This window comes from Martes martes (assembly GCF_963455335.1).
Source record: "Martes martes genome assembly, chromosome: 17".
NCBI lineage: Eukaryota > Metazoa > Chordata > Mammalia > Carnivora > Mustelidae > Martes > Martes martes.
Genome location: NC_137905.1, coordinates 45377992 through 45387825, shown reverse-complemented (window position 1 = coordinate 45387825; position 9834 = coordinate 45377992). Strand labels below are relative to the sequence as shown.

General features: G+C 58.5%; 1 protein-coding gene across 1 annotated transcript; it reads right to left on the bottom strand.

The window, feature by feature from the left end:
* Positions 1-1647: 1647 nt before the first annotated feature.
* NCCRP1 (NCCRP1, F-box associated domain containing) lies at positions 1648-5680 on the bottom strand. Its single transcript, XM_080829092.1, has 6 exons — positions 5138-5680; positions 4433-4495; positions 4296-4347; positions 3608-3703; positions 2855-2993; positions 1648-2730 (listed from the first exon to the last, which is right to left on the bottom strand). The coding sequence occupies exons 1-6, from the start codon at positions 5433-5435 to the stop codon at positions 2590-2592; spliced, it is 789 nt and encodes a 262-aa protein (XP_080685218.1). The 5' UTR covers positions 5436-5680; the 3' UTR covers positions 1648-2589.
* Between the last annotated feature and the right edge of the window lie 4154 nt (positions 5681-9834).

Below are 9834 nucleotides of genomic sequence, written 5' to 3'. Positions count from 1 at the left end.
TGTCGCTGGAGCCGGGCGCCGACCTGCCCTTCCTGCCCTCCGACTGGATGAACGTCGCCTCCTCGCTGGTGGTGGCCCCGCGCTGCGAGATCACCGTGTGGTCCCTCCGCGGCAAGGCCGGCAAGACGCGCAAGTTCTCGGCCGGCGCCTACCCGCGCCTCGAAGAGTTCCGCAAGGGCATCTTCGGCGACTGGTCCAACACCATCGCGTCGCTCTACTGCAGGTGCCCGCCCGGCCCCGCCTCCGCCCGCAGCCTCGCCTCCGCGTCCACGCCGCGAGCCCGGCCCCCAGACCCCTCGACCCCTGACCCCCACTGGGGGGTCCCTGGGACCAATCCTGGAGATCTCCCTTCTCCTACCCGCACCCCTTCCCCCAAGCCCATGCCCCCTCGGAGCTCTCGCACCCAACTCCGGGATTCCCAGACTCGGAAGTTGACTCCACCTTCTAGCCCTTTGGCCTCCATGCTGGGAGCACCTGCCTCCCACCTTCCTGAATTCTCCACCTGCCGACCCACCCAGAGCTGCCATCCTAGGCCTAGCTTGCAGATGGGGAGCCACCAATCTTCTCACCCCAGAGCCCCCAGAACCAAACCCAGTCGGTCCCAGATCCCGGAGCCACCAGAGCCAGCTCTGGGACTCCCAGACTCTAAACTGACCCACCCCAAGAGCCCGTTCTAGGAACACCCTATCTTCCCTCATGTTCCTGCCCATGTAGACCCTCTAGATCAGGCACAGCCCTGGAAACCAGTCCCAAAGTCCCTGTTAAGGTTCTGGAACCCCCAGATCCAACTTTGGGCACCCCCACCCAACCCACTGTGCACTCACATATGGGAGCTCACAGACCGTGGGACCCTGAATCTGGTCCTAGCACTCTTCAAGACCACCTCACCTGTCCCTCTCCCTCCACAAGAGCTCCAAGGGCCCCCAGGACACCTAGCTCGTGAGCTTGGAGCCCAGCCCCAGCCCTCCACCCCATCTCAGCCTTTTAGAACCACCCCCCCACCTCTGGATCTCTGAGCCCCTAGCACCCCCACAAGTGATCATTTTTATTCTGTTGCAGGTGTTACTGATGCCTTAGGGATACTTCTTCTCCAACCCCCACAGGGTGCAGAGCCCCTCATCTGGCCTTGTCTCTGGGGTCTGCTGACGTCCCCAAGTCCCAGGAGGAGAGAACTCTCTGCCTGTCCCCCGCAACCTACCTTCCCTGCAATATAGCCCTTGTGACGTTATCCCTGTCTGCCATCTACTCGTGCTTGGGACCCAAGTCCACACAGGACAGGGGTGGGGTGGGGGAGAGAGCAGGGCGGTCAGGCCTGCATCCGCCCGTACCTGGGACAGTGCTGGAGGGGGGTCCATACTGAGAGATTCCACCATCCGTTTAGGTGGGCACAAAGATATACATCCACGGGACATGTGTGCGACATGCAGTGATACCACTAAAATGCTTCCCCACACTCTTTGGTAGAGAACCCTTCCCTGAATCCCTCCAATCCCTCCCCTCCCCCCAAGCTGTTCTGCCTGCCAGGGACCTCCAGGCCCCTCCCAGGAGTCAGGCCTGGAACAGCAAGAGGCAGTCAAGGATCCTGACCCAGGCTAGGACCAGGGTCTCCTGCTGGATCTGGCCAGAGCCCGGGACTTCGCGGTTGTTACAGACTTTCAATCTCTTTCCCCAACACATGAAAAAAAAAATTGTAGCTCAAGTTTATCATGTGTCCCACCACCATCCCCAGCGATTATGGCCCTTGATGGAGACCTTGATGGCTTTGGGGGGACTCTGGAGGAATGGGGGGGTCTTGTGGGAAGGAGAGGTATGGGGACCAGCTCTGGGGGAGGTGGGAATTTGGGGTTGGAAGGGGAATGTGAGGAGCATCTGAGAGGACAGAATTGGAGCAGAGAGGTCAGTGGAAAGGCCAAGAGGCTGAAAACTGGAGCTAAGTAAAGAGACCAGAGGTCGTGGTGGGAGGTGCACACGGCACGGGCGTTGCGATGTGCTGGAGGATAAGGGTTACAGGACGTGTCTGTGGGGTATGAACTTGGTGTCCTTCTGAGAAGCAAAGACCAGGCAATGCTCGGCATCCTCAGGCCTGTGAACTGATTCACCAATCAGCAATGATTTACGAGGCGCGTACTGTCTGTGGAGCACTAACTTGGGAAGAAGCGGGTTGTTGCCCTCAGCCCTCCCAGGGCTCAGAGAGCGCAGAAGAAATGCCAGTCAGCCATTCAAGGGGGTGTGAAGATGTCAGGTGGGAAATCAAGGGCCAGGCAGGAAGCAGGGGCCTGGAAGGTGGTAAGTGACCAAAGAGAAACTGAAGGGTCCTGAAGGTGGGAAGGGAACGGGGGGGTGGGGGGAGCGTGCTGCACACAGGGGAAGTGTGAAGACAACAGGGCAGAGCTACAGGGCCAGGAGGTGCTAAGGGCCAGGGACTTCTAAGGGTCAGGGAGGTAAAAGATGCTAAGCGGTCCAAAGGGATAAAGGAACAAGAAGATATTAAGGGGTCAGGGAGATGCAAAGGGTCAGGGAAGTGCTAAGAGATCAGGGAGGTGCTAAGTGAGACAAAGAGTCAGAACAGGCCAGGAGTTGAACAGCCAGTCACTCCCTGAATTGCACAGACACCGAGGAGTCTGTCACCCTTGTCCGCCGCAGCCCGCCAGGCTCCCTCCGGTTCTTGGTCTTGTGCAGGAAGTGAACAAAGCGCACGCCAGGGCCGTATTGGCGGAAGACGTGGGACACCTGCGGCGGGGTCAGGGAGAAGTCCCGTCAGGGACCCGGGAACCCTCCTCTCCTACCTCCGCCCTCTCTGGGGTCTTGGGACTTGGACACATGGCCAGGATTGGTGGCCAGGGCAGAGCCTCACCTGGAGCCAGCGGCCGGGGGGGCCCCGCCCAGAGGATCGGGGGGCCACGTGGTGTTGTGCGATGACTGAGCGGCGGTCAGCTGCCAGCAGCCAGACGTGCAGCTCGTAGACACACGTGTCTAGCCGGCTGTCCTCGTACCTGGGGGTAGGGTCCAGACCTTCAGCTGCCACCGCAGCTCCCGTGTCCCCACCTTGTCCCCCGGCCCTAACACTGTGTGACACATGCTCACTGGCTTCCTCTCTGTGCACCCGGGATGGCTAGCGTGGGCAATACAGCCCTGACCAAGGCAGCCCCCCACGGTGCCCCTGTGGGAGTCATATAGCCTGGTGTGGGAAGTAGACCTGTCACCAGACAGTGACCATCCGGAATGCTAAGGGCTGGGATGGGGGAGCCCAGGGCCCTGGAGCATATGGCTTCTGAGCCAGCTAGGGGGTGGTCTGGGTGGGGGGTGGTCTGGGAAGGCTTCCCGGCAGAGCCACGTGTAGCAGAACCCCAAAGGATAAGGAGGAATTTTTCTAGAGGGCAGAGGGGGACAAGCATCCAAGAATGAAGGAACGATGTCCAGCGAGGTGCGTCTCAGAAACTGGAAATCTCAGTGGGAAGGAGCTAGAACAGTAGGCGGGGCTGGATCCTGCCATGACATGAGGGTCTTCATGACAAGCTCACACCAGGGGAGGACAGGTGAGGCTGGCGCTCTGGGAAGCCCTGCGCATGACCCCGCAGGGCCCAGCGGATTGGGCAGAGGCGCATACCAGTCCATGACCGTGATGTCTGGCTGCTCGTCGTCAAGGAGCTCCTCCCACAGGCCCTCGGCCAGGAGGTCCACACACTGCTGCTTCACCGTCCAGCTGTGAGAGAGAGCACGGGGGAGGCGAGATCTGGGAGCTGCTAGGATTCTTGGGAACAGGAAACCTCGATCATGGTGCCCTCGTGGAGACACCAAGGGCACCCATGGATGGGGGCTGAGCACTTACTCCCCCCTTATAGCCTCAGCTCCCTCCTTTCCCCCCCTGAATGCCAGATGGTCTGAACCCCATGTCGCACATGAGCAAAGTGGCTCAAGAAGGGAAGTCATTCGCTTAAGGTCAAGCAGCAAAGAAGTGGCAGAGCGGGGCTCCCAACCTAGGCGTGTGTGACTCTGTCCCACCCAACCTGCAGAAGCAGGGCTCAGCTTAATGGAGGGCAGATGGTGGCCTGGGTGCCTTCCCCCTCCCAGGGAAGAGGTGGAGAAGAGTAACGGTGACAGCTGTTATTTATTGAGCACCTACTATATGCAAGCTGGGCCCAGCCATACCCTGCGCTGTGTTTTAGGAATGTTCTCTATTATGACAAACCCTGGGTACGGAGCAGGAAACTGAGGCCCAGAGGGGCACAGAGGCAGTTTCTCCAGGCCCTGAGGTGAGAGACTGGGGCAGGGCCCCAGGGGTCTCGGCCACCCACCTGCGGTCATGCTGGAGCGTCTCGGTCCTAATGTACCAGCCGCGGAAGTTGCCTGGCCGGTGGAGGAGCAGAGGGTTAGAACCTGCCCACTCCACAGGGCCATTCACACCCCGTGGGCCGAGCCCGCAAGCACTTACCCAGAGTCTCCAGGGGCTGCTGGGTGGGACCAGTAGGGGGTGCTGGCTCATAAATGTTGATGCCTGAAACCCACGGGGGAGCGGAGCCTCAGGCGGGCTGAAACTGCCTCCAGCCCTTCAGCCTGGGCCTGTCTCCCTCCCCCCCCAGGGCTCCGCGGGAAGGGCGGGAATGGCGGGAATCTGTGCCAGGACACAGCTGCCTGCCAGCGATGTGTGAGTCAGGGCCCAGAAGAGTCCTGAGAATGTCCTGGGGCCAAGGAATGGTGCAGTGAAGAAGGAGGGAAGGAGGAGGAGGAGGGCGTCCTGGTGAGACTGAAACAGAGGGGCAGAGCGAGAGGCACCTAGAGAAAGAGACAGAAATACATGCGGAGGGAAGCAGGGAGAGAGAGGCCGACAGACAGGATGAGAGAGAGAGAGAGAGACACCGGGAGAGACAGGGACATATGACATAGAAAGAAAGAGAGGGTGATGCGGGGCAGGAAGAGAGAGCCCCAAGGAGACGGAGGGGGACACAATGACAGAAGAGACAGGAAAGGGTGTAGAGAAACAGGTTGAGCCCAGCGAACAGACACGAGGGAGCAGTTGGAAAGATGAGGAGACAGACGGTCCGAGCAACTGCACGTGGCAGAAGGTGGAGACCGGGCAGCGGTCGGTCGGTGGGTCGGGGTGCCGCACCTGCCCGCACCTTCCCGCACCTTCCCGCACCTTCGGGGTTGGGCGAACGCAGCAGGTTGCGGTAGAGCGGCCGCCGCAGGAAGAGCAGCTTCCAGGTGAGGCGCGGGGGCAGCTCCAGGCTCCCGCCCGGGGGCCTCCACTCCTCCAGCAGCAGCTGCCGGGCGTAGGCCTCCGTCGGCTGCTCGGGCTGGGGGGTCCCCGGGGTGTCGGGGGCAGCGGGGGACGGCGGCGACGGCGGCGGGGGCGGCGACGGCGGCTCCCGGGGGCTGGCGGGCTCGTCGGCCTCCATCCCGCCTCCGAGAGCGTGTCGGTCGCTTTCCTCCTCCATCCGTGGGCTCCGGGCGACTGTCCCGAGCTCCTCCGCAGGCTTGGGGTTAACTGGAGGCGGGAGGGGCGGGGCGCGCCAGCGGGCGTTGGAGGGGGGTGTGTGTTAGGCGAAGGCTCTGGGTCTCCAGGCCCTCCACCCTCAGACTTAGGAGTCCGGGTCCTCAGGTCCCTGCTCTGTCAGACCAGGAGCGCAGGTCATCTCCTCCGCCAGGACCCAGGAGTCCGGGTCCCCAGACCCTGTTCGGTTTCCCAAGCCTCCTGCCCCAGTTTCCCCAGGCCCCGCTGAGGGCGGGGGGGCGGGGCACGGGGTGTGACCAAGGAGCTGATGTCAGGGCTCCCTGCCCTCGAATGAGGTCCCTCCCCCTCATTAAGATCCGGAGTGGCAGGATTAAGAGGCTCATTAAGGAAGACCCCCTCTCGTCCCCACCCCCACTTCATCCAGGGGTAGGAGGTGGGGGGAAGTCCTGTCTCTGCTACTTCCTCCTCTGCCATCACCTGGGACACGCCCTTGGGACCCCAACATTTCCTCCACCGAAGTGAAGGGCAGAGAGACACTCAGAGGCACAGAGATGGGGGGACCCCCAGGGAGGCACTGAGATAGCAGCAGATAGGGGAGCAGTAACCCCACCTGGGTTTTGGGGGGTGTCTGTACCCCTTCCCTCCCCCCAGGGGGCTGGGGAAGAGGGCACAGCTGCCAAAGCCTCTGCCCTCAGAGGTCCTGGTGATTTGGGAGTGAGGGATGGGGCAATGGTGGGGGCAAGAGGTCAGGGTGCAGAGGAAGTAGGGTGACCAGGAACCTGTAGGGCCAGATGCCCAGGGCCGCATCCTGCCCCGGCCACATCCCAACACCTGGCCCAGGAAGCACGGGCGTGGGGTTCCACATGGATTACCCACAGCAACCTCCATGGTGAGCGCTTTCTGGGTACTCAGTGGGTGCTGTTCTAGGTGCTTCCCAGTTCCAGGCATCCTCCAGCAACGGAGAGGGAAGTGGGCACCACTCTTTTTTTTTTTTTTTTTTTAAAGATTTTATTTATTTATTTGACAGTCAGAAATCACAAGTAGGCAGAGAAGCAGGCAGAGAGAGAGGAAGGGAAGCAGGCTCCCTGCTGAGCAGAGAGCCCGACATGGGGCTCGATCCCAAGACCCTGGGATCATGACCTGAGCCGAAGGCAGAGGCCTTAACCCGCTGAGCCACCCAGGCGCCCCTAGTGGGCACCACTCTTATCCACACTTTATTGACCAAGGAAAGGTAACAGCAGACAGGCGTGTGCGAACATGCGCTCCAGCGTCCTGCTTGCCCCCGCACCAAGGTTGTGTGGGGCTCTGCTTTTGTTCCCATTTCACAGAGGAGGAAACAGAGGCCACCCTCGCAGGCCTGCTCCCTTGCTGCCCTAGATAACCCCCTTTGCTTTCAGGCGCACTTCCTGCCCCAGATTCCTGCAAGACGCAGACAACATGCCCGGGACACTCAGAGTTGAGCTCATGCCCGAATGATGCTGCTCATGTAATTGAGGGCTCCCTGTGGGCTGGCATGGTCCTGAGTAATTACCTCCTTCTCCACATCCTCCCTAGGAAATAGATGCTATTGCCATACCCATTTTGCAGATGAGGAAACAGGCACAGAGAGGTTTAGTAACTCACCCAATGCACCCCAGGGCTGCAGCCCAGATGCCCCAGGAAGTCCCCAGGAGACGCCCAAACACTCACCCAGTTCAGAGCACACGCAGAACTGGAGACACTCCCCCGGCCACCACAAACACACAAACACACACCCATGGCTGGCCACCAGCCCACCTGTCTTCCCCATAGCCGCAGCCAGAGTAGCAGGAAGAGGGGTGAGGGAGGAGGAGGAAGGGCAGAACCAGAGCAGGAGTGTCTGATGAGGGAGTCAGTTGTCCCCAGGTCAGAATCCAAGGCAGGGAGTGGCCTGGAGCAAAGAGCGTGCAGAATGGGGTCTGCACCCCTCCACCTGGCCCCTACCCCTCCCTGGCCTGCCATGGTTTCCACACCACATTTCCCATCATCTCCGGAATTCCTGGGGTCCTCACCCCCTTCTGTATCACACACACACACACATTTACACACCCATCCACACACACACACACATACACACGGATGCAGTCAGAGGGCAAACCCAAGTAGTCACTCCCCCCACTTAAACCTACTACAGCTCCCCAGTGCCCTCAGGGGAATAATCCCTGCTCTTTGGCTGCCTTTGGAAGCCTGGATTTCTGGTCCCTGCTTTCCTGACCTGTTCTTTCCCATCTTTTTGCTCCCAAAGTTCTTTCTACCTGGAACGACTTTCCCTCTCACCTCCATGCCCCTCACCCCAGACTCAGTGGTTCCAAGCTTTACAGCATGTCAGACTCACCCAGGATGCTCACTCAAAATGTGTCTTCCCAGGTCCCACCTGGAGTTGGCCTAGGTCCCTCTGGGCCCCAGAATGGAAAACTTAAGAAGCCACCTCTCCTGCACCTGCCATACTATGGGAAGTATTGTCATTTAAATCTGAGGAATCCGGGGCATAACCCGGGCCCTGCAAAGCCAACTGGATCTCAGACATTCCCTCCCTCCAGCTTCAAGTGGGGAAGGTCCTAGCGTGGGGACCTGTTTTCAGAACAGGCTGAGGCCCGGCCAACCGACGTAACACCACCCATTCTCATGGGTCACGAAGCATTCAGAGCATGAGAAATGGTGGGACCACTTTGGAAAAGAACTTGACAGTTTCTTATAAAACCAGATACCCGGGGCGCGTGACCCTTGATCTCCGGGGTGGTGAGATCAAGCCCCATGTTGGGTGTAGAGTAGTTAAAAAAACAAACAAAAACAAACAAGCAAAAAGAGATGCCCTCCCATCCTGCACCAGGGGGGCCATCCCATTGTTCCCTGGATTTGGTGAGAGATGGGAGTCCGTGTCCACACAGAGGGGCGCACACGACACATCTTCCCACCAGTGCCAAACTGAGAACTGGGAGCTGGTGTTGGGCTCTCTGCTCGGTGGGGAGTCTGCTTCTTCCTCTTCCTTTGCCCGCCCCCCCTTCCCTGGCTTGTTCTCTCTTGCACTCCAGCACATGCTCTCTCTCTCGCTCTCTCTCTCTCACGCTCTCAAGAGGGAGAGAGCAAGAGAGCGAGAGCGAGAGAGAGAAAGGGCAGGTGAGGGACATACACAGGACGCAGACACCAGGCACAGACATGGGGCATAGACACGGGGCTCGACCCCAGGACCCTGAGATCATGACCTGAGCCAAAGGCAGATGCTTAACCCACTGAGCCACCCAGGCGCCCCAGGAGTTCTGTCTTTATGGTGGTGGTTACATGGGAGAACATTTGTCAAAACTCACCAAGCTATACATTTGAAACGGGTGTGTTTTCTTGCATGTAAGTTATACCTCAATAAGGCAAAACAAACAAAAAAAAATACAGCAACTCTGTCTCCATACTAATAAGAAAATATCTTCAAGCCTATTAAGTGAAAAGAGCAAGATGTCCAACAGTGGGCCGCATAGGCTGCTATTCGTGTGAAGAAGAAAATAGGGACAGAAAACAAGGATCCCTAGTTTCCCATCGCCTTTCTACCTCTTATTCTTTAAACAAATACTTAAGTATTAAGGAATAATAAGTAATAATACTTATTAAGTAATACTACTGCTTACAACCCCAAGCCCTGTGCATCAGGGATATAATGGTGAAAGAACAGACAGATTCCTGTTCCCATGGGGCTTCTGGGCTTGTGTAGGGAGGGATGGATTTCAAAAAGTCAGGGAGCAGCTCGTTAATTGACAAACAGCATCAATGCTTTGGAGGTGAAGAACAGGCTGTGAGGACAGAGAAAAGGAGTCAGAAGCCTGTTAACTAGGGTAGTTAGGGAGGACTTCTCGGAGGAGGTGATGTCTGAGCAGAGACCTGAAGAAGGCAAAAGAGTTGAGCATGTTCCGGCAGCAGGAACAGCAAGTGCAAAGGCCCTGGGGTGGGACCGAGCTTAGTGTGTTTGGGGAACAGCAGGGAGGCCGGAGCAGAGGGAATGTAGGGGAAATGAGATACACGAGACAATGGGGCAGCTCCTAGGTTTATCTTGGAGGTAGGTAAGTGTAATGCACTCTAAGTGAAGATGGGAAAGGAGGAAATGTAACTAATCTCTGGCTGAGAAGAGGTCCGGGGAACAGTGAGGAAGGTGATAAGCGTGGCCAGGGCCAGAGTGAGATCATGGAGTGGCTGGTAGAGGACAGATTCAGGGTGTCCTCTTGACTGGCCTTGAGCAGTGGACAGAAGGTGGCCCCATTATGCAAGAGGGGAAGACAGAGGGCAGAACACACGGGGTGGGGGGACAGGAAATTGAGCATTCCATCCAAGATGTGTTAAGCATAGGACATCCAAAGGGACAGTGCCAGGCAGTGACTGGA

Bases quoted from the DNA above. Each gene is read 5' to 3' on its own strand.
- NCCRP1 (XM_080829092.1), bottom strand. From the start codon at position 5,435: ATGGAGGAGGAAAGCGACCGACACGCTCTCGGAGGCGGGATGGAGGCC. The intron at 4,496-5,137 runs GTGCGGGAAGGT...CGTGGGTTTCAG, and splicing joins GCGTTCGCCCAACCCCGAAG to GCATCAACATTTATGAGCCA. The intron at 2,731-2,854 runs GTGAGGCTCTGC...ACCCCGCCGCAG, and splicing joins CCCCCGGCCGCTGGCTCCAG to GTGTCCCACGTCTTCCGCCA.